General features: G+C 37.7%; 10 protein-coding genes and 1 pseudogene across 11 annotated transcripts; 7 read left to right on the forward strand and 4 right to left on the reverse strand. All coding sequences in view use genetic code 12, as the record gives it.

The window, feature by feature from the left end:
- Nucleotides 1-1,410: 1,410 nt before the first annotated feature.
- GUT2 (glycerol-3-phosphate dehydrogenase) lies at nt 1,411-3,363 on the forward strand (the record flags this gene model as incomplete). The annotated part of the gene is made up of 1 exon (XM_036810547.1): nt 1,411-3,363. One exon carries the CDS (start codon nt 1,411-1,413, stop codon nt 3,361-3,363), a length of 1,953 nt encoding a protein of 650 aa, XP_036667072.1.
- Nucleotides 3,364-3,757: 394 nt separating this feature from the next.
- CPAR2_501340 (metal cation transporter) lies at nt 3,758-5,908 on the forward strand (the record flags this gene model as incomplete). Its single annotated transcript, XM_036810548.1, has 1 exon — nt 3,758-5,908. One exon carries the CDS (start codon nt 3,758-3,760, stop codon nt 5,906-5,908), a length of 2,151 nt encoding a protein of 716 aa, XP_036667073.1.
- Nucleotides 5,909-6,350: 442 nt separating this feature from the next.
- On the forward strand, nt 6,351-7,094 carry CPAR2_501350 (putative signal sequence-binding GTPase; the record flags this gene model as incomplete). The annotated part of the gene is made up of 1 exon (XM_036810549.1): nt 6,351-7,094. The coding sequence occupies one exon, from the start codon at nt 6,351-6,353 to the stop codon at nt 7,092-7,094; it is 744 nt and encodes a 247-aa protein (XP_036667074.1).
- A 796-nt stretch (nt 7,095-7,890) lies between these two features.
- CPAR2_501360 lies at nt 7,891-8,349 on the reverse strand (annotated as a pseudogene; the record flags this gene model as incomplete). Its single annotated transcript has 1 exon — nt 7,891-8,349. A coding segment is annotated over one exon (459 nt).
- A 909-nt stretch (nt 8,350-9,258) lies between these two features.
- CPAR2_501370 (DUF5341 domain-containing protein) lies at nt 9,259-10,416 on the reverse strand (the record flags this gene model as incomplete). Its single annotated transcript, XM_036810550.1, has 1 exon — nt 9,259-10,416. One exon carries the CDS (start codon nt 10,414-10,416, stop codon nt 9,259-9,261), a length of 1,158 nt encoding a protein of 385 aa, XP_036667075.1.
- A 2,768-nt stretch (nt 10,417-13,184) lies between these two features.
- Nucleotides 13,185-14,549, forward strand: GDH3 (glutamate dehydrogenase (NADP(+)); the record flags this gene model as incomplete). Its single annotated transcript, XM_036810551.1, has 1 exon — nt 13,185-14,549. The coding sequence occupies one exon, from the start codon at nt 13,185-13,187 to the stop codon at nt 14,547-14,549; it is 1,365 nt and encodes a 454-aa protein (XP_036667076.1).
- A 459-nt stretch (nt 14,550-15,008) lies between these two features.
- TRP5 (tryptophan synthase) lies at nt 15,009-17,144 on the forward strand (the record flags this gene model as incomplete). The annotated part of the gene is made up of 1 exon (XM_036810552.1): nt 15,009-17,144. One exon carries the CDS (start codon nt 15,009-15,011, stop codon nt 17,142-17,144), a length of 2,136 nt encoding a protein of 711 aa, XP_036667077.1.
- Nucleotides 17,145-17,249: 105 nt separating this feature from the next.
- CWH41 (Cwh41p) lies at nt 17,250-19,856 on the reverse strand (the record flags this gene model as incomplete). The annotated part of the gene is made up of 1 exon (XM_036810553.1): nt 17,250-19,856. The coding sequence occupies one exon, from the start codon at nt 19,854-19,856 to the stop codon at nt 17,250-17,252; it is 2,607 nt and encodes an 868-aa protein (XP_036667078.1).
- Nucleotides 19,857-20,025: 169 nt separating this feature from the next.
- On the forward strand, nt 20,026-22,338 carry CPAR2_501410 (uncharacterized protein; the record flags this gene model as incomplete). Its single annotated transcript, XM_036810554.1, has 1 exon — nt 20,026-22,338. The coding sequence occupies one exon, from the start codon at nt 20,026-20,028 to the stop codon at nt 22,336-22,338; it is 2,313 nt and encodes a 770-aa protein (XP_036667079.1).
- A 64-nt stretch (nt 22,339-22,402) lies between these two features.
- CPAR2_501415 (uncharacterized protein) lies at nt 22,403-22,570 on the reverse strand (the record flags this gene model as incomplete). The annotated part of the gene is made up of 1 exon (XM_036810555.1): nt 22,403-22,570. One exon carries the CDS (start codon nt 22,568-22,570, stop codon nt 22,403-22,405), a length of 168 nt encoding a protein of 55 aa, XP_036667080.1.
- A 120-nt stretch (nt 22,571-22,690) lies between these two features.
- FMT1 (methionyl-tRNA formyltransferase) lies at nt 22,691-23,749 on the forward strand (the record flags this gene model as incomplete). Its single annotated transcript, XM_036810556.1, has 1 exon — nt 22,691-23,749. The coding sequence occupies one exon, from the start codon at nt 22,691-22,693 to the stop codon at nt 23,747-23,749; it is 1,059 nt and encodes a 352-aa protein (XP_036667081.1).
- Nucleotides 23,750-23,751: the final 2 nt, after the last annotated feature.

A 23,751-nucleotide genomic window follows, 5' to 3' on the forward strand; every position in this document is an offset into this window, starting at 1 on the left:
AAAAAAAAAACACGCTTCTAGCGCGGGCAACATTTTTACAACCAACTAAGATCCCAAACTAGTTGGCATCAAAAACGGAATGGCTTTGGGAATTGAGAAATCAGTCCCCGTCAAAGGTGAGAACAATTAACAAGATGAAATCAATTACACCTGCTTCTTCTTCGAGTAGTTTTCCAACGAGACTGGCGTCGCTACCAACAAGTAACAAGTCAATGAAGATGTTTCAGTCGTTTCTTTTTCAAGTCAAACGTACAGTAGAAACTCCGTTGTTGTTGTCATTGGTTTCGTTGTCGTTGGTGTGTATTTAGTACAACTTTTGAAATGACCACACTGCCTCAGACACGCACACACACGACAATATGCAGCAGCAACAATCGAGATATTGCAAATTTGAAATTTCCACTTCTGTTTCAATGATTATCGTCTTATATTACGATTACATTGATTATATCTCCCTGACGTAATTTTGGCATCACTCAAACCCACTACCTTGCCTATTTTGTTTTCTTATACAAAGTGTTGATTCGATTCATCATTCTTCTGGAGCGAGTGGTGCCCTATACCGCTTTCATTTTTGTGTATTTGCATTGGTTCGCCCTGTCTAGAACCATTTGTTTCTCCAATGCCGAGGGTGGGGAAGAGAAAAAAGATTTTTATTTTTTTTTTTTTTGCTTCTTGATCGGAGAGTTTTCACGCACGTGGAATGCAACATTATTCTACAAGTATATAAGCTCATTGACCAAAAAGAAAAGAAGGGTGAATCATAAAGCCTCATTTCGATCGTTTTCTGATCTCGGTAGAATTCGAAGATCAAAAAACTGTTTTTCTGTACACATGTACAATGGTTTAAAATAGTAAATTTGTTTGCTATATTTATTTGTTCGAATTGCGATTGTCCGTTGTTGGTGACACAAAATATAATCTCATTTTCGGTATTCTTTTTTAGTTCAAACGTGTACTTTACTATATTGTTATTGTCTCTTGTTCCATTTTCCGTTTTCTAACTTCGACAACAATAAAAGCGTCCAATCATTTGTATTCTGTTTAATTTAAATATCTTTCAAAAGCGCCATATTTTTATGAAAAAAAAACACTCTTCTTTTCCTTTTTGCATTTCTTTCCTCCATTTACTTCAGCAGGTGACTAACTTTAAATTTTGCTAAATAAGAACATCCTCGGAAAAATTAAACGCTGAAAAAATAGCAAAAAAAGAAAAAGCAAAAGAAAAGCAACATCGAGACCTGACGCAAAAAGATCCTTTTTTCCAGAAGAGCCAAATTTTCACAGCGTCAAAATTAACGACAACAATAAAACAAATCACATAAATATAAACTCACTTCTTTCTTCTCATTTAGATCACTAGGGAGTTTCAACACCACTATATATTCATTTACTCACCCTTTCTCCACTATGTCGAGATTTTTCAAGTCAGCAGTGGGTAAAGCATCCTTAGCTTTGGGTGCAGCTGCTGGAGGTACCATCATTTATTTGGACTTTATTCAACCAAAGAAACCAGCACAGATTGCTACGTCTTATAAACCATTGAAAAAGGATTACGCCCCTCCACCAACACGTGAAGAATTAGTTTCAAGACTAACTCCGGAAAAGAAGTTTGATGTTTTGATCATTGGTGGTGGAGCTGTTGGATCAGGATGTGCTGTTGATGCCGCTACTCGTGGATTGAATGTATGTTTATTGGAAAAGACCGACTTTGGATCCGGTACTTCATCCAAATCAACAAAGATGGCTCATGGTGGTGTTAGGTATTTGGAAAAGGCAATTTTTCAATTATCAAAAGCACAATTGGATTTGGTTATTGAAGCTTTAAATGAAAGAGGTAATATGTTGAGAACTGCTCCTCACTTGTGTTCAGTTTTGCCAATTATGATTCCAGTTTACAACTATTGGCAAGTTCCTTATTTCTTTGCTGGTTGTAAAATGTATGATTGGTTTGCCGGAAAACAAAATTTGAGAAACTCTACAATTTTCAGTAAAGAGCAAGCTGCCGCTATTGCCCCAATGATGGATGTATCGAACTTGAAAGCTGCCTGTGTTTACCATGATGGTTCTTTTAACGATACCAGAATGAATGCTACTTTGGCCATTACTGCTATTGAACATGGAGCTACAGTTTTAAACTATTTCAATGTTGACCAATTATTGAAAGACGACAAGGGTAAATTATACGGTGTTAAAGCCACTGATTTGGAAACCAATAAACAATACGAATTGAAGGCAACTTCAATTGTTAATGCTACTGGTCCTTTTGCTGATAATATTTTGGAAATGGATGAAGATCCACAAGGATTACCACCAAAGACTCCTCAAAAGCCAAGAATGGTTGTTCCTTCAAGTGGTGTCCACATTGTTTTACCAGAATACTATTGTCCACAAAATATCGGTTTATTAGATCCTTCAACTGCTGATGGTAGAGTTATGTTCTTCTTGCCATGGCAAGGTAAGGTGCTTGCCGGTACTACTGACACGCCTGAAAAATTTGTTCCTGAAAACCCCATCCCCACTGAGCACGATATTCAAGATATCATCAATGAAATGCAAAAATACTTGGTTTTCCCAATTGAAAGAACTGATGTATTGTCAGCTTGGTCAGGTATTAGACCATTGGTTAGAGACCCAAGCACAATTCCAAAGGGACAAGAAGATTCTGGATCAACTGAAGGATTAGTTAGGTCGCACTTGTTGATTGAATCGTCATCTGGATTAGTGACCATTTCCGGTGGTAAATGGACCACGTATAGAGAAATGGCTCAAGAAACCATTGATTACGTTGTTAATCATTTTGATTTTGCCGGAAAAAATATCAAACCATGTCAAACTAATGAATTGATATTAATTGGTGGTGATGACTACTCGAAGAACTATTCCGCCAGATTGATTCACGAATACAAGATTCCATTGAAATTGGCCAAACATTTGTCTCACAATTATGGATCACGTTCGGCCATGATTTTGGACTTGTATGCCGCTAGTGACTACAACAAGTTGCCAATCACATTGGCAGCCAATAAAGAATTTATTCCTAGTATAGTTGAAGCATCACCTGAGAATCAATTGAGTTATCAATCATTTGATGAACCTTTTACTATTGCTGAATTGTTGTATTCTTTGAAATACGAGTACCCAAGAACACCAGTAGACTTCCTTTCTAGAAGAACCAGATTGGCATTCTTGAATGCTAGAGAAGCACTTTCTGCCGTCGATGGAGTCGTTGAAATTATGTCCAAAGAATTGCAATGGGATGATGATACAAAGGAAAAAATGAGAAAAGACGCTGTCAAGTTTATTGGTAATATGGGTATTTCACCAAAGAAGTTTGATGTTGAACAATTTACCGTTCAATAAGAAAAGAGAGAGGAATGATGGTTGTAAGTAGTAATGGTGAGGTTTAATGACTGCAAGATGAAAAATGAATGAGGATCAACAAAAAAAATGACAAGAGCCTATTTAAGATTAAAGATAGAGTTTATAGATAATAGAGTACACACCTTTTAAACATTGAGGAAAGTAGTCAGTGGTTGAAACCAATGGTTGATTGTTGTGTGGTTAAAGTGTCGTTGTTGTTTCAAGTAAGCACGCGTCAACGAGCACAAAATTTCAACAACAAAACCAAAAAGAGAACAGGAAGCTAAAGTGGTTGTACAGAGATTTAAACAAGAACACACTTATTCTCACATCTACGTCACTTTCATTCACAATTCTATCAACACAAGAACATATACATACATATATATATATAATGGAACAAACAGAAGTACCGTACAACCTCAATCTGCCATACTCAAAACTCACACCAACACTCAACCTAGCTTCATCGCTATCATCGACTACGTCATCAATAGCTCTGCTTTTAACTACATCGCTACCGCTATTGATTGCTTATCCTATAGTATTGATATCACAAGGCTTGATCCTAACAACGACAGCAACAACAGCAACAACAACAATAGCAGCCAGTAAATCTATCGAAGATGGTATTGTTAATGCACCTCTGCTATCGCTGCAGGTTGCTGCGGCATTGGCATCAAGTCTGGCTATATTATTGTTGATCTTCATTGCTCAATGGATGAAGATTGTTCCACATGACAATGAGACCATCTCGAAGGAAACAGAGTCGAGGACTAATACGGTGACGATTTACTTGTCAATCATATTTGCACTACTATCCACCATTTTCCTCCCCTTTGATCGATGCAGTATGATTATATTTGGTCTTTACTTAAATTCGTTCAATATCTATACTCCAATAATGTTGTTTCTAGACCTATTAGTATTGCACACGAGCTCACCCAACAACTCAGATCAAGAAGAGTCCAAAATTTTGATTGTGTTGGGGTATGCATTGATTGGCGTCGCGTGTACAATGTTGCGGAAAGCCAATAGTATCAAAATCGGTCTAAACCGAAAAGTGGTTATATTGACAACTGTTGCGGGTGGGATAATTTGGTTGTGGTTGAGCAAGGTAGTTAGTTTTAGTATGATGACAGTCAATTTGATTACAGTTGTTATTAGTCTTGTTACGTTTCAAGAGTTTCCTACTTACACTGGTACCAACAACAATGAGGATGCACTACAAGTGCAAGTTTTGTTCTTTATGGGATTGAGTTTGGTTGGTAGTGTGTTGAAGTATCTTGTGTTTCAACAATTTAAGTTTTGGTCTTGTTTAGGTGAGATGGTGTTGACGGTGTTGATTATACCTGGGTTAAAAACAAGTCAGCGATACAAACTGCTTCGAAATGGGACCAACGACAACATCAATGTGACAACCACTGCTACATCATCATCATCATCTTCTTCTTCTTCTTCTTCTTCTTCGTCAATTTTATCACAAGTGGTGAAACATCAAGATACCAGAGCAATATTCAATTTCTTACTCCTCAATGCCAGTTTCATGATTATCCAATTTCTTTATTCATTCAGATCGAAATCATTAGGTCTTTTATCGGACTCATTACACATGTTACTAGATTGTTTATCGTTAGCATTGGGTCTCGTTGCTGGTGTTTTATCGAAACGCGATATTGATAATGCTCTGAATTTCCCATTAGGTTGGTTCCATTTGGAAAATTTGGCGGGTTTTACCAATGCTACGTTGTTGATAGGTATTAGTGGATCCATCATGTTTGAAGCTGTGGGGAGATTGATCAACCCTGTGAATTTACAACGGACTAATGAGTTGATTGTGGTTTCGGTATTGGGGTTGTTGGTTAATCTTGTTGGTGTTTTTGCTTTCAATCATGGGCACGGGCATAGTCACGGACATAGTCATGGACATAGTCATAGCCATGCGAGTCCACAACATGCCGCACTGCATCTGCATCTGCATCTGCATACTCACTCATCTACTATTCACTCCACAAATGGAAACGATGCCGTTAATGACAACATGAGAGGTATTTTCCTTCACATACTAGCTGATGCACTCGGATCAGTAGGAGTAGTAATCTCCACCGTCTTGACCAAATGGTTCCACTGGCAAGGATTCGACCCCATTGCGTCATTCATTATCGCCCTCTTAATTCTCGCATCGGCTATCCCATTGATCAAATCCACGTCATCTAGCTTATTGCTAAAAATACAACCACATCAAGAATCAATAATACGACACACATTGCATGAAGTTTCCCACATCAAGGGAGTTAAATCAATCACAACACCGAGGTTTTGGCCTAGTGGTGGTGCCAAAATCAATGGATATGTACATGTACAGATCTACCGGGGTGAGAATAGTTGGTATATCAAGAAACAAATTGAACGATTATTTCATGACGATGGTAGTGGTAATAGTGGTGGTAGTGGTGGTAGTGGTGGTAATGGGTTGTTTAGTGATGATGTAATGATTCAAGTTGAGAATGATTATGATGATTGTTGGTGTCGAAAGACAAAGTAGGGCTACTAAACGGGGTGATTTGTATTTATTGGGTGCTATTAGTGGTATATATATATATATATATATATATGTACCGGATAAAGAGTATTTTACTACATATTAGAGACGACAAGTGTACAAGGTTTGATAAGATTTGCAACTAATTATGCTCCAAGTTAAGGGCGAGGAAATCCTTAAATGTCGCGACAATATTCTGATTGTCAATTTTTTTTTGTTTTCTCTCATCTTCCAAATCTTCACAAGGTCATCACACTGGATTATTGCACTTTTAGCACCACACCTACAGCAACAGTCTCGTTAAATACTTCCTTATTCAATCAAGAGCTACAGGCAAGTACCCACACACACACACACGTATCAAAAAATGTCACGCACGGGTGTATTGGTAATGGGACCAGCAGGAGCAGGCAAATCAACATTTTGCAACTCAATAATATCACATATGCAATCAATAGGTCGTCGAGCCCACATTGTAAACTTGGACCCCGCGGCAGATGCAACTGAATTTGAATTCACCATTGATATACGTGATCTAATTTCTTTACAAGATGTAATGGAAGAATTGGACTTGGGTCCCAACGGTGGTTTAATTTATTGTTTCGAATACTTGTTGCAGAATCTAGATTGGCTAGATGAGGAAATTGGTGATTATAATGATGAATATCTTATATTTGATATGCCGGGTCAAATTGAATTATATACGCATATACCAGTGGTGCCGACAATTGTTAATCATTTGAAACTGAGTCTAGGTTTTAATTTGTGTGCTTGTTATTTATTGGAATCGGCTTTTGTTATTGATGCTTCCAAGTTTTTCAGTGGTGCTTTAAGTGCCATGTCAGCGATGATATTGTTGGAATTGCCTCATATTAATATCTTGTCCAAGATTGATTTGATTAAAGATGAAGTTTCGAAACGGAAATTGAAACAATTTTTGAATCCTGATCCTTATTTGTTGGCAAAGCAAGAAGATGAAATAAATCCTCAGTTCACGAAAATGACCAAGAGTATAGCTCAATTGATTGATGATTTTGGTATGGTACAGTTTCTTCCATTGGATTGTTCAAAAGATAGCAAAAGTGTTGAAAATATATTGAGTTATATTGATGATGTAACTCAATGGAGTGAAGCACAAGAACCTAAAGAACCAAATGATCAAATTGAAATACCCGATGATGCATTTTGAAAATGATATATGCATGTGTGTAGAAAAGCTGTAAATATTGATACAATATAATCACGTGAATATCACATGTCTTAATCAGGAGTTTTTTCAAGGCATTCAAGACGTAAGGGGGGAGCATCTGTTTGGGATTCATAAGCCCAGAGAGATCTTTGTACGACGATGTACTCTTTTAAACTAAAACAGTACAGTCCTTTTTATTTTTATTTCATACCAATGCAACATAATTTTCAATACCAACGTGACGTATTAGTTCATACCACATAACCACCCAAAACAATTAGAGCAATTTGTCTTGACTCATAAAACCCGATGATGTTTGAATTAAGGGTATAAACATGAGAAACATTGAATATTAACAAGTTATGACTTTACTTGCAAGTTTTTCTGATTTCAATTTTATTTCTTTTTGCCTTCATTTCTCAAAGGATTTTTGCAGTCATTTTCTCAAGTCAAAAGTAGTTGTCCTGCTATTCATTAATTTGGGAACAAGGATTTGTACTCTAGAAAGATCTCAATTTAATACGATATTGTGTACACTTGTTAGCATGTCTACGGAAGTCTTGGTAACTTTCCAAGGCTATATTTGCTGTTGCTTCTCCTACTCTTGGTGTCAACTATTCCTTTCCAGGTAGATTTGATAGTTTAAACGTTAGTCTTGCACACAGACCAAAGCTCTTCAAATGCGTTTAGTCCTGGTGGATACGGAGACACGATCACTGGTTCCATTCCACTCAGGGCTACCATCAACTCGAGATCGCGACGTTTATGGATGGCTGCGTTGTCAAGAATCAAATACTTTGAGCTCTTCAAGTGCATTGTTTGTTTCAATTTCCTTAAGCACTAGACTTTTGCGAATGCATAGAAACGTTCGGCAGTGGTTCCAACTCTTTGCATTAGTTTCCGAAACTGTAGCATTGACAGAAACTTCGAGGACAGCCTTTTCACCTACTTCTGACCATCCATATTTTCGTCTCATACTAATGTTAAAACCAGCCTCATCAATGAAAACATAGTTCTTTTCGAGGTCAATTTTATCCTTAATTTCAAGTGCCCACTAGAATTTCTATTGTTTTAATTCTGACAGGTCCCGTCTCATGGCCCATTTAGAAAGCTTCTTGAGACTGAACTTACAAACTTGGATGAGAAAGTTATAAATAGTAGAAATATTTGCCTTCACATCCTCAAATATACTCCTCAATTTATTTAACAAGAAGTCTACGGTAACAGTAGGGTCCGAGCGTACCAACTCTTTCATGAAAGTTTTTGTGTTCCTCAGAGAATGAAAAAGGGTTTACTACCACGCTTTTTGAATTCATCACAAATACTATTGAGTTCACGGATGAGTTGGCAATTCCACATCCTTTTCCAAGTATAAGCTGTTAGCAAACTGGTATTGAATGCTTGTGCTACTTTGTACGCAGAAGACGCTTGTTCAATAACTAGTTGCCAGAATCTTTACTTCTGTGCTTCAGAGTAGTATCTGTATGAACCCCTCTTACATTTACAAGTTTCGTCCTGTTCAGAGCTAATGTCTACATTTATGTCATCACATTCTATGTCGGAATGTAAGTTGTCAACTTCAATTTTAGTTGGAAGTAATGCTTCATTGTAAATACTGTAACTAAACAAAATCAAGACTCCTATGGAGCAGTATCTCTTTCCAAACCCATCAGGTCTGACTCCAAAGTAAAGCAATCACCAAGTCCATCTATATATCTGTCAGTATGTAATGTGAGCTTAAAGTTCAGTTCTTTTCTTGTTATAATTTGTTCTGATCTAGCAAGAAAATAAAATCACATAGGAACAAAAAAAAACTATGTCCTAGTGTCGTGTCGTTGTTGTAACTTAAAAGCGACGCGACGCAACGCAAATGGGGCTATATCTAGTTTCTCTATTTGCTTTATATGTAAATACATTTCCCCTAAGTTTATATCTATATATTCCTTAATCTAAGAACACCAACTTAAAGGTCTTTACTGTGGCTACGCTACACATGGTTTGAATAATAAATGCCACGCTAGTATGAAAATTTTATTTTGCACTAGTATGAAACAAATTAAAAAAAACTGTATCTACTTTATGTTTGTTTTATTTAAGTTTGTTGTTTTGGATTATTTGCTATTGTAGGCACTACACCTTGTTGAGTGTCTATAATTGCACAAACTCATGTACAGCCATCGCTTTGACATTGTGCACCACAATGCGCGTTATTACAGTAACCATCGATTCCACCATATGTATTGAAGTATACCTCTCCCGTCATACCCATTCTAATTGGTATGTCATTGTATTGCCCACTAGTGTCACCATCTATGCACATGCAATACTTCCAAGTGTCGGGATTTCCATTTCTCAGGTACCCCTGATTTATTCCGTCTATTACTTGTTGCCCATTCAAACCTGGATACCTTGTTTCTGATTGATATTCCTCTGACCATATATCATAATTATAGCTTGCCCAATTTACCTGATAATAATTTGTTTTTTTCATTAAATGGATGTTGTTCAAATTGTTGACATAGCAATCTCCTATACAGTCAGCATTGTGTTGATCAACTATGTCGTTTATTAATTCTGTTATAGAATAATGTTGTTCTGTTAGTATGAAATGTGTGCCATTATCACTATAGCCTAATAACCCTCCTGCATTATCGCTACCTGTCCCGTTAGTCGTAAAAGCCATGTACTGATTAATAGTTGACCTGGTTAATAATTCATGAATACTATTGCCATGAAGTTGTAATACATCATAAAAGTAGTATTTTGTATTCGTTGCGTCAACCATCATAAATTGTCCATGTTGCCAATCGTTGTTGTAACTGTCCCTCTTTCCATTAGTAACAGTAGAGCCTATCGAACCTGCTACAGCCATGATAGCACTAGCTCCAACCACAAGCGAATATATTATTCTACCCAACCCCCCAGCTACCAATGCAGGAGCCCAGGCTGCTGTGAGAGTTGCTGCTGCTGCCAATATTATCCCGCCAACTACTAAAGATGTCCATATCCACTTATTTCGCCGTTCAACGTTCACGTATTCAATCAACTCGTTGCCGTCGTCCATATCATCCAGGTACTCATCAACTTCGGATGACATAAAATTCACTTGAGCCAATTCACGTTTGTCATGTGGTGCCAGAGTTGCAGTCAGTATTTGACCACCGTGTTGAACATCTTGTAGACATGTCGTTCTGTCATTTCTAGCAATAAACAAAGCTAGTTTTATATTCATAAGCACCGAGACTAACAAAGTTATCGTAAGCACTATTCTATTGAATTTCCACAATTCTTCTTCATTTGCATTATCTTTCTTTTCAGCCATTTTGTATTATAATGATTTTGTAAATATTTTGCTGACAATGATGTGTATTCCGTCCACCGTACTCTCTGCTCAGTCGTTGAATTTTTCTTTCTGAGTAAAGCTGTCAGTTGGTTCTTAATATGACACAACGGTTAGTTACAACTTCAGGTGGGAATTCTTCTCCTTACATATATTATTATGTGTTGTATCCACAAATCACGTGAATCTAAGTTTCCATTTTGCAACAATTTTTAAGGTTTACTCAACAAAGTAACCAACATGATTAATGGCGTGATATTTTCATTACTCCCGCAATTGTCGTACTCGTACGGCACCAAAAAACCTAGAAAGCTCCAAGTTGTCAATGAGATTAATTCATGTGCATACAGTTTTTATTTTATTGTTTTTTTTTTCAAACTAGTGCGATATGTTAGTTCTTACTAATGCGACACATGGCTTTGTTCGCACAGTACATATTAAGGAAAAGAGATATCCGAATAAGAATAAGCAAGGTCTAAATGTTTGCACAAACCCTATAAAAGAGGAGTAGAAGAGGAATATTTGTGGGGGGGGGGGGGTGGTTAGAAGTAGATTTTCAATACCAACGTGACGTATTAGTTCATACCACATAACCACCCGAAGCAATTAGAGCAATTTGTCTTGACTCATAAACCCGATGATGTTTGAATTAAGGGTATAAACATGAGAAACATTGAATATTAACAAGTTATGACTTTACTTGCAAGTTTTTCTGATTTCAATTTTATTTCTTTTTGCCTTCATTTCTCAAAGGATTTTTGCAGTCATTTTCTCAAGTCAAAAGTAGTTGTCCTGCTATTCATTAATTTGGGAACAAGGATTTGTACTCTAGAAAGATCTCAATTTAATACGATATTGTGTACACTTGTTAGCATGTCTACGGAAGTCTTGGTAACTTTCCAAGGCTATATTTGCTGTTGCTTCTCCTACTCTTGGTGTCAACTATTCCTTTCCAGGTAGATTTGATAGTTTAAACGTTAGTCTTGCACACAGACCAAAGCTCTTCAAATGCGTTTAGTCCTGGTGGATACGGAGACACGATCACTGGTTCCATTCCACTCAGGGCTACCATCAACTCGAGATCGCGACGTTTATGGATGGCTGCGTTGTCAAGAATCAAATACTTTGAGCTCTTCAAGTGCATTGTTTGTTTCAATTTCGCTAAGCACTAGACTTTTGCGAATGCATAGAAACGTTCGGCAGTGGTTCCAACTCTTTGCATTCATTTCGGAAACTGTAGCGTTTGAAATCAGCCTTTCATTTCTTTTCGTCGGAGCAGTTTGGGTTCGGAGTCAAACCTAAAGTAAAAAAAAAAAAGACTGTATGAAAAGCGATTATTGACGGAAGATTACGGATAAATGAAAAAGTTTGGGATGAAACCGGGAGCATGCGCAATGAAATAATATCATATGCTATCAATGCTAAAGTGTGTTTTTCTTTTTCTTTTTTTCTTGGAAGTGAATCATCACCAGCTTATTTTGCCTTTTTAACTTCTTCAAAAGAATATATGATCTCCTATGTGGGATGTACCTTAGAATGGCTTGATTGATTATTATTTAGTTTTTCTTTAATCTCTAGCCAATCATATAACAAGAGAATGAGTACATAATAATACTAACATCGTACGTTTCTTCACCACCATACGAAAGTGGAGAGAAAGAAAAAGGGAGGAGATCAAGTCGAGTTGACTCTTGTTGACTTCACTTACTCCACAGTCGTATCAATGCAGTAAAAGCTATCCACTACTAACGTATTTTCTTTTTGTAAAGATCGGATAACACCGTTCACTTGTTTTCTGTCTTTCGCAATTTGCCGTTGGTAGTGTATCCTGCACATAAAATCATACTAATGAATTTATGACAAGTACACTACCCTTTCGCTCTACCTAGCTATATGTTCATATTGTTATAGGTTACTATAGTATTCAATATTTGACTCTTGTGATGACACATTGACTCCTTGGATGTCATATACATTTGCTGAGGAGAAACAGAGAGAGAGAGAGAGTGTGTGTGTGTGTGTGTGTTAGTGTGTGTGTGTGTGTTAATTATAGCACACCATTCTTCTGCTCTCTACAATAAATCTACTCCCTCTCTCACCCCACCCCACCCAATCACAACGTAATCTTCTTCTTCTTTGATAGAATTGAACCCCGTTACGGCTTTATACACAGATTACATCCCTATCAGAGAAGTATTACAATAATGAGACTTTAAGAGAGAGAGGGACCAAATATTTCAAAACGACTCCAGTCATTGTGATTTTGTTTTCGTAGTGTTTGACTATATAGACCGATACAGGAGTAATCGTAATATAACGAGTGCATTATGTGGTGTATTATGTAATATATTATGTAATACTACCTGGTGCATAATCAGTAAACAATTTGATTGGATGATAACATAATTACATCCATACACACATACCTGAGAGTTGAGTTTCTTTTTTTTCCTGTTCTGTAAGTTTCGGCATCTTCCTTTGAAGTTACACAAATCCATTCCAAATGACACAAACAAAAAGAAACCAATACTCATAATGATTTTTCATCACAATCAATCGAATCATCATCAAAAGTTTTTTACTTGTCCAACTAAGAATATAAATATCATTCAATAGTCTCTTTTGTCCATTCTTCATTCTTCATTCTTTCTTTCTTTCTTTCTTCATCAGACAAGAACTAGTCTTTCCTTGATATACATATATACCCACTTACTACTACCAATTCCTAATTACTACTACTACTACTAAAAATGGTCTTGCCACACGAACCAGAATTTCAACAAGCTTATGATGAATTAGTTACTGCTATTCAGGATTCTACTTTATTCACTGAACAACCAAAATACAAGAAAGTTATTCCAGTTGTTTCTGTTCCTGAAAGAGTTATTCAATTTAGAGTTACTTGGGAAAACGATAAAGGTGAAATTCAAGTCAATAATGGATACAGAGTACAATTTAACTCTGCTTTGGGTCCATACAAGGGTGGTTTACGTTTCCACCCCACTGTCAATTTGTCAATTTTGAAATTTTTAGGGTTTGAACAAATTTTCAAAAATGCTTTAACTGGGTTGTCTATGGGTGGTGGTAAAGGTGGATCTGATTTTGACCCAAAGGGTAAAACTGATTCCGAAATTAGAAGATTTTGTGTTTCATTTATGAGACAATTGGCTAGATATATTGGTCCAGATACTGATATTCCAGCTGGTGATATTGGTGTTGGTGGAAGAGAAGTTGGTTTCCTTTTTGGCGCTTACAAGCAAATGCAAAATAACTGGTCAGGTGTATTGACTGGTAAAGGTTTGTCTTGGGGTGGTTCGTTGATTAGACCAGAAGCTACTGGTTATGGATGTGTTTACTATACTGAAAAGATGATTGAAAGAGCCACTAATGGTAAAGAATCATTCAAGGGTAAAAGAGTTGCCATTTCTGGTTCAGGAAATGTGGCTCAATTTGCTGCTTTGAAAGTTATTGAATTGGGTGGTGTTGTTGTTTCATTATCTGACTCCAAGGGTTCAATCATTTCCAAGAATGGTATCACTGTTGAACAAATTGATGCTATTGCTGCTGCTAAATTGAAATTCAAGACTTTGGAACAAATTGTTAAAGATGAAGCTACTATTTTTGGTGGTAACAATTCAGTTGAATACATTGCTGGTGTTAGACCATGGACCAAAGTTGGACAAGTTGATGTTGCTTTGCCATCTGCTACTCAAAATGAAGTTAGTGGCGATGAAGCTAAAGCTTTGGTTGATGCTGGATGTAAATATATTGCTGAAGGTTCAAATATGGGTTCTACTCAAGAAGCTATTGAAGTGTTTGAAGCCAACAGAAATAACGGTGTTTGGTATGCTCCAGGTAAAGCTGCCAACTGTGGTGGTGTTGCTGTTTCTGGTTTGGAAATGGCTCAAAACTCCCAAAGAGTTAATTGGACCAAGGAAGAAGTTGATGCTAAATTGAAGGAAATTATGATCAACTGTTTTGAAAACTGTTATGACACTGCCAAAAAGTATTCTACTGATAAAGGAGGTGAATTGCCATCACTTTTGAAAGGTGCAAACATTGCTGGGTTCTTGAAGGTTGCCGATGCCATGTTTGACCAAGGTGAAGTATTCTAGATGAAGCTAGCACTAAGGCTAATGGGAGATCATGATCATGACATACAAAAAAAAGTAAAGCATCAAAAATTTCAGTTCAAAAAAAGGAGGAAACATTTTTTTTCATAGATCGTTTCACTATATATAAGGGTTGTACATATAATTCATATTCATATATTCAAAAAGGAAGAGGAGTAGAAGAGTAGAGTAGATCTCGATCACGGTTGTGACAGAATTACAAAAACAAGACCAGTATGTAGGGTTTGTTAGTGTCTTGTAGGATGTGTCTCAAAGTGTATTGTGAACTTGCGTCATCATATCTGTAACATCCTGCATATAAAACTAATCTCCAAAAGAGTTTTTTTTTTTATTGACTCACTCTACCCATACCAAGCGAATAATTTTTCACCATATTTTCATTAGATTTCGTTTTAGCACAACTCCACCTTTATTTCCACACAAGAGTATTATCTCGCAACCATGTCTTCCGCATTGAAAGAAACATTTGCCCGTTGCAAAAGGGAAAACCGTAATGCTTTAGTCAATTTCATTACTGCCGGCTATCCAACTATTGAAGACACTGTCCCCATCCTCACCAATATGCAAAAAGCTGGGGTTGATATTATTGAAATTGGTATACCGTTTTCTGACCCTATTGCTGATGGCCCCACTATTCAAACTGCCAACATCAAAGCTTTGGAAAATGGAATGACGGTGGCTAAAGTATTGGATTCAGTGAAACAAGCACGTAGTGCTGGAGTTTCGGTTCCTTTAATCTTGATGGGTTATTATAACCCCATTTTAAAATATGGTGAATCGCAATTTTTACAAGATGCGGCATCAGCTGGCGTTAATGGATTCATTATTGTTGATTTACCACCGGAAGAAGCTGTTAAATTCAGACACGCTTGTTCTAAACATGGATTGTCATATGTCCCTTTGGTAGCACCAGCTACTACTGACGAAAGATTGAAAGTATTGGGACAAATTGCTGATTCATTTGTATATGTTGTTTCCAAAATGGGTACTACTGGTGCTTCCAACAAGGTTAGCGCTGGTATTGAAGAATTGTGTGCTCGAGTACGAAAATATATTGGTCAAGATACTCCCATTGCGGTTGGATTTGGTGTCTCTACGAGGGAACATTTTCTTGCTGTGGGTAAAGTTGCTGATGGGGTGGTTATTGGATCGAAAATTGTCACATTGATTGGTGAGTCCAAGCCTGGTGAGCGCGGTGAAACTGCTTACAAGTATGTTAGATCGATCCTTGGTGATGATTATAATGCTACAGCTCCCGAACAATTCCAAAATGGCAACAAGGTTGATAAAGAAGAAGGTGGTGATCTCACCTCCCAACAACCCGATTTCCAAGAATCACACAAGTATAACCCACGTTTTGGTGATTTTGGTGGTCAATATGTCCCTGAAGCCCTTCATACTTGCTTAGCTGAATTGGAAAAGGGGTTTGAAGAAGCTGTTGCTGATCCACAATTTTGGAAAGAGTTTAAAGACTTGTATTCATATATTGGAAGACCATCCTCATTACATAAAGCAGAAAGATTGACCGAGCATGCTGGAGGTGCCACTATTTGGTTGAAAAGAGAAGATCTAAACCACACTGGTTCACACAAGATCAACAATGCCTTGGCACAAGTACTTATTGCCAAACGATTGGGTAAGAAGAAAATTATTGCTGAAACTGGTGCTGGTCAACATGGTGTTGCTACCGCTACTGCTTGTGCCAAGTTTGGATTGGAATGTACGGTATTTATGGGAGCTGAAGATACTAGACGTCAAGCACTAAATGTTTTCCGGATGAAGATTCTTGGCGCCAATGTTGTCCCCGTCAAGAATGGTACTCAAACTTTACGTGATGCCACTTCAGAAGCTTTTAGATTCTGGGTTTCTAATTTGGAGACTACTCATTATGTCGTTGGGTCAGCAATTGGACCCCATCCATACCCAACTTTGGTTCGTACTTTCCAAAGTGTCATTGGACAAGAAGTGAAGCAACAATTTGCTGAATTAAACAATGGTAAATTGCCCAATGCCGTTGTTGCTTGTGTTGGTGGTGGATCCAACTCTACGGGATTATTTTCTCCCTTTGAAAAGGACTTGGACGTCAAGATGTTGGGAGTTGAAGCTGGTGGTGACGGTATCGATACCGATCGTCATTCAGCTACTTTGACCGCTGGTTTACCTGGTGTTTTCCATGGAGTAAGAACATTTGTATTGCAAGATGATGATGGACAAGTTCACGATACCCATTCGGTATCGGCTGGGTTGGATTATCCTGGTGTTGGACCTGAATTGGCATATTGGAAATCCACGGGAAGAGCTGATTTCATCGCTGCTACCGATGCTCAAGCTTTACAAGGTTTTAAACTCTTGTCACAATTGGAAGGAATCATTCCGGCCTTGGAATCGTCGCATGCCATTTACGGTGGAGTTGAGTTGGCGAAAACTTTACCTCAAGATCAACATATTGTCATTAATGTGTCTGGAAGAGGTGATAAAGATGTTCAATCGGTTGCTGAAGTGTTGCCCAAGTTGGGTGAGGAAATTGGTTGGGATTTGCGATTTGAAGAAGACCCATCAAAGAAGAATGTCTTGTGAGATGAAATGAAGAGGGGTATATAGATGCAATTGAATACATGTTTAGAGATATTTGGTTATGTTTTGCTAATTTCAGCAATTGTAGTGTCTAGCTTTTTTCATTCTCTATATGTTTTCTGGCATGGTCATAATCAACAAGATGGTTGAAGTCCACCCCAAGAAATTCTTAGCTCCCTTGGCCTCACCAGTGTCATCATCATATTGTTCCCAAACAAATCCAGTCTTTAACCATTGTTTATACACATTATTGACCAAATTTATTCTCAAATCATGGTAGGCATCAGCAAACTTCTTCTTCAACTCTTGCGTCATATACGTTGACGAATCAATATAATATTCTTGAATATTTTGCAAAATCAAGTAATTGATATGAATCCAAATGGGTGATCGCCAATAATTTTCACTAGTCTTGTAAAACTCATCTGATCTTGATAATGATCGTATACCGAAAGGTGACCACAATTCCATTGGGTCAGTGATTAAATTAATGACACTTTGCAATTTATCAACATCATCAACTGGGATTAAGTGGGTTATAAATGGAAGCAATGAAACGTATCCCTTGTGGCATACATGCACAAGTTCATCATCTTCGTTTAAAGTCACATCGCAATACGTTTCATGTTTTGGTGACCAATGAACCGATTGGATATTGGCGATAATATCCTGTTCAAATTGTTTCAACTCTTGTACTTCGCTATCATCAGTACCCAAGATTTCCGCCATTAAACGAAGTGATTTCGACATAACACCGATCCACGATATCAAATCGACATTCAAATCGGCAATATCAGGTGGTGATGAGCGGGGATAGTCATCAATACCACTAGCTAAACAATGGGTCATTGTGCTGCCTCTCCATCTATAAACTCGTTTGTTCTTGACTGATCCGGTTGAATTGTCGCCGTCGTCATCGTCGTCGTCATCTTCATTGGGGATAAAACCTTGTTGTGTTTTTTGAAACATTTCAAAATGAGATTTCAATTTGGGATATACATCTTTGGTGTAATTGACCAAGACTTCAGGGTTGTTCAAAATGAATTTACCCAACGGCACATCCCCATTTCCATCATCCAAACTATTTTCAGTCTCCATGTCTATGGGCTGATTAATATCCCCGAATGAGTCAGAGCTTCCTCTTAGCCCCGACGCAGCTGTTGCTGCAAAATCCAATAATTTACTCAAAACTAAAGTCAATGTAGGCGGGTTAACAATATGGGGACTTTGAACTTGAAACTCCTTGGGAACTCTTGATCTTGCCTCAGTACCCAAAATTTGTTCTCTAGCTATCCACCCATCATCATCAATCAAATCAAACCATGATTTCACAATATCCAACACCAAATCGGAATCATAATTTAATAGAGGCAACAAATGGAATCCCTCATCCCAGTAGAAGCCACGAGGGAAAAAGGGACGCGATGGCACCAAGGTGAATAGCTCATATGGTCCTTCAAAGGACCCTTTTAATTGATATGATTCAAATGTATCCTCATCAAACACGGTTTCTCTATCGACTAAATGGTCACCATACATGTAGGTGATTCCACCAAGTAATCCCGATAACATTTCCTTAGCAAATTCATAATATGGCTTAGTATTGAATGGTGGCTGCATTTGGAAATGTGATGCAAAATCATTATCCAACTTCAGCAAAGTTTCATCGATTCGTTTTGGAAGATTTTCAAAAGTCAATTGATTCGGTTTTGGTGTAAAGGCATTGGTATAAATCACATCAAATTCACATGCACCTTGATAAATTTTTTGCACAAAATGTAAATTACCTTCAAAATGATACAAATCTCGAATAACAAAAAGATTCTCTGGTGGTAATTTGTCAACTTGTCCATTATTACTTGCATCGACGATCTGCTTCACTGATTCTTGTAATATGGTAACAAAGATATCACGAGCTTGCCATATATTTCCATCGGGTACAGTAAGACTTAAATGATGAGTCAAATATGGATCTAATTCCCTGTTGACGCCCAGTTTTCCCCTCGGATGTTTATTAGTTTTTGGTCCATCATTGATATCAAGGCTGAATGCACCCAATTCTTCAGAAATTCCACCAAATTTCAATGTTCCTTCATATCCACCTTCTTTGGCACTATTATCCAATCGAAAATATCCGCTTCGTTCCTTTTGACCAGTAATCTCATCTACAGTATCTTTCTCCCCTTCCAATCCCGAATACCAAACAAAGGAAATGATTGAATCTTCGTACCCCTTATGAGGTGTAGCTTTCACTTTCACGGCCCAAGATAACCCGTCTTGAGATTTGACAAAATCAATAATAATGTCAAAATGTGACTCATCATCTTGAATCAATTGGCGACCACCAACTCTTGGATCATAAGATACCCAATTGGCTTTGCCCATTCTATCAAACTGTTCGTAAAAATGGCGTATTTTGCCAATTGATTGATAATCAGTGATGGGGAACCACATTAATCCTGAAAGTAATGATTTAGGGATTCGTGGTCGAACACCAAAATATAATGATGATCTGTATGGGCCCCATAGTAATGAATTGTTGGCAAGTGTTGCGTACTTGGACGCGAGGGGAGTGGTTGTGTTGTTGTTCACGAGTTGTTCACCTGCCGGAAAGTTGGCATCGTCTTCATAAATATTGAATTCAACTTGTTCTGCTAGTATTAATGTAGAGATATAGCTGAGTACAAGTAACGGGCTCCAAAGACGCCATATCATGGTTCAATGTACTATTTTGGTGAGGACTGTAGAAAATGTGGTTTTGGTGTTTTTGGCGATTTGATTTTTCACAATTGATTCAAGTACCACAAAAATTTATCATAATACTGAAACATCCTCAAACCACTGCCCACTAAAGATTTTATCTACTTGCATTGTGACCTATGATATGTGGCCACACAAAGCTGGTCTTGGTGTCCGACTAAGTTATGGCGTATTTGGCAATCCCAACGTTGAAGTAGAATCAGCGTCAAATGCAAACTTTATTTCAAGCGACGACTACTTGCAACCAAAGATTACATTTCCACGGAACGAAGGGGACAAGAAAGCAGATCAATACTTGAATGAAGTGTTGAATAAGCCACTACTTAAGAAACCACTTAATCATTCGGTGGGTGAAGTTTATCAATCGTCAGAAACGAATACATCGTTCGATGACGAGAACTTCGGCACCACGAGCGTACCTTCCAAGATACTTTCCTCATATGGGTTGGAGACTAAAGCTATTGACTCAGCGATGGCATATGATCCAGGCTTCGGTGATATTGTTCAGAAATTTCAAATCAAACCGCAATCTACTGTTGTGACACTTGACGGTTTAGTTCATGTCACAGGTGAAGCATTGTCAGTGCTAAGTTTATCTATCATATTGCAAGATGCACGTTCGATAAAGTTATCACCTACATATGAAGTGGATTTTCTAGATCAGATTAGACAAGTCGAGGTAGCTGAAAACGAAGAAAAGAGTCGATTAATCATTCTTGTAAGAACTCGTGTCAAGGTATATGTAAGTACATGCAAACTATCACGTTACTCGAGTAACTCCAAATCTGGTCCCAATTTTCAATTATCAATCATTAAAGAGATTTCGGCGCACAAATTGCAGCAATCAACTTTTGCTGATGTAGCTGTTTGTGCTGCCAATGTGAGGAAGTTTGCAATAGTTGATATTCAAGGCAACCTATCAGCATGGATAATTAATAGAAAACACGATAAAGTTCTGAGATTGGGGACCAGCGACATGCAATTATCAATCATTGATACAAATAACTTATCCAATTGGTTACGACTAACTTGGTTGCCAAATGTCAATAGCATACTTTTGTCAACAAGAACCATGATAGTTCGACATGATTTTGATACCGCTACACAAAAGGCTTTGGTTACCTCGAATACATGGTCGCGAATACGAGACGTTCAATGTGTCGGAGATATGTTATTTTACTTGACATCGAAAGAATTGATTTGGTTACGTTGTGGGACAGAAATTGAAAGATTATTATCGTGGAAACATTTTTTAAATGATTGTGATCCTTCGCTCAGATTACTGGTATTCACTCAAAAAGAGTCATATTCGTTGTTTATCTACTCGCAAGCTAGCCCCTTGGTGTTGGTGTACTCCTTAGGATATGAGGATGCGAAACCTTGTAGTTCAAGAGATCCATATATGATACAGCTGTCAGATTCCACAGGTCTCAAACAATTGATACCGTCACGAGTAATTGATTCAAGCGATATAGATGTTATTGAGTTGTCATCAACCTTGCATTTGCGACAGAGACGTTTGCAATTCGGACCATTGGCACAAAACTCGAGCTCGAAAAAGAATGGATTGGAATTTAGAGGATCCTCAACAACAAAGCACAAGCATAGATACAGGCACCGCCATTCAGAGAAGCTTCATGCAGCTCTTTTGGAAAACAATTTAGGAAACGAAAATGAAGAGCTGATTGAGGCAATTCAAAATTATGCGTCACAGTTGGGCGCTGCTTTTGAAGCTGATAATCAGAAACAAACTTTTTCATCAGGAAGCTATCACTCATTACTAGAAATTGACCACCACCCGCCGCTAAACATTCTGGATTTGGGTGATCTGGATGATATGATCTCTGAATTCGAAACGAGTTCACTCACTGAGGGAATCAATATCAAGAGTTTTATCAATAATGCATTGATCAAAAGAAATGAGTTCTTGACAATACCACAAGCGCAAACGCATATTTGTGACATACATACGTTGCTACAACAAGTATTTGGGGAATGTAACACTACAAAATCTATAACCAATACTTCACTAGTATTGGGACTATCCCTAATAAAGTGCCAAGACCAAGGAAATCAATTCCAGACAAAATACAACGACCAAAAATCGGCGTCTAATCAATCTGTTCAAGAATTGCTTGATGAATGGGATTTTTCCACGACAACACAAGCGCACCAACAACCTGTGTCGCAGACACACAATGCATCCCAAACCATTCCTCTATTGAAATCGAGCCAATTGGAACCAATGGAGCCCCCAAAATTATCACAAAGCAGCAACACACAACTTGGTGGTTTATCCGGTTCAAGCAAAGGTTCTACAAAGGCTTCACAACAAAGATCACATTCACGGTTGGCAGACACTCTTCGTATTTCGTCTCAACGCAGTAGTCAGGACGGTTCACAGCCGAAACGAAAGAAAAAGAAAGGTGGATTTTGAATAATGGGTAAAGTCGCTCAAGCCCACATCGCTTGTTTATATATATCTGTTACCTGGTTCTCTTTCACAACGAAATCTCCTTTTGTATATCTTTGATCTTTTCTGCCAACTTACGAGGATCAACCCCTTCGTCTAATAACTTATAGCATAGAGTCAACGTAGATGCGTCGATGCCACGTACATTCACAAGTTTAGCTATATCATTCAAAATGTCGTTTGGTGTAGTCAGCATCGTGGTAAATTATGTTGATTAACAAAGTCACGTCTGTTGTAACTTTCTCAATTGTTTTTATTTTACAAGTAATAAGAATCGCGATGCACAAAATATCTCATGCTATGATCCATACAATCCATGAAGCTACTACATTCCTATTCAAGAATATTTCAACGATCTTTACATTACAAGTATGATCCCTTGAACATAGCCTTTTTTGGAAGTGGAAAGTTCAGCGTCGCCAGTCTAAATAAAATACTTGATTTGCAAAAGCGATGTCCAGAAAAGATATCTACTATCAAAGTAATAACTAGGACGATAAAGCCCAGCGGGAGGTACATGAAGACATTTTCGGAACTTCCTGCTAGCGAATTTGCAATAAAACACAACATTCCAATTTTACGGGCCGATTCCTCAAATGATATTCTCCAATTGGTGGAGAGTAACGATTTTAACTTGACGATAGCTGTTTCCTACGGTAAGTTAATTCCTGCTGCGTTTTTAAACAATTGCAAGTACGGAGGATTGAATGTACATCCATCGCTACTTCCAAAGTATTCAGGCTCATCTCCTATACAATATGCCTTGCTCAATGATGACAAAACCACTGGAGTCACTGTTCAAACCTTACATCCTACGAAGTTTGATCATGGGAATATAGTGGCACAATCTGAGGAAATGGAGATCGATGATGCCGATGACTTCGATAGTCTTTCTGAAAGACTTGCGCAAAGGGGAGGAGTGCTTGTACTGGATGTAATTGATAAGGGTCTCTTCCTCGACGCGTGTGTGCCAAATACTTACCAACGATCATTGGCACCAAAAATTGATAAATCCAAAAGCCAGGCACTATGGCGAAGTTACACAGCTAGACATATTAAAAGACTATATGACGCTTTAGGGCCGGTTTACACGTTTATAAACACACGAACAAAGAAAAAGGGTCGTTTGGTAGAAGAAAAAAAAAGAGTAATATTGAGCTCATTAACTGAGATGGATCGTGAACGTAACGACATTCAGTTACATCAACCAGGAGACTTTACTTTGGCTAAAGATGGCTTGTGTATCAAATGCAGAGAGGGACTCATTCTTGTGCAAAAGATTAAATTACAAACTAGAGCCAATGAATCTCCTGAAAAATTTATGGGTTCTTATCAAAAGACTGTGGGTGATACGCCTCAACATTTTATAGACTAATC

Source organism: Candida parapsilosis, contig 006139 (assembly GCF_000182765.1).
Source record: "Candida parapsilosis strain CDC317 annotated contig 006139".
NCBI lineage: Eukaryota > Fungi > Ascomycota > Pichiomycetes > Serinales > Debaryomycetaceae > Lodderomyces > Lodderomyces parapsilosis.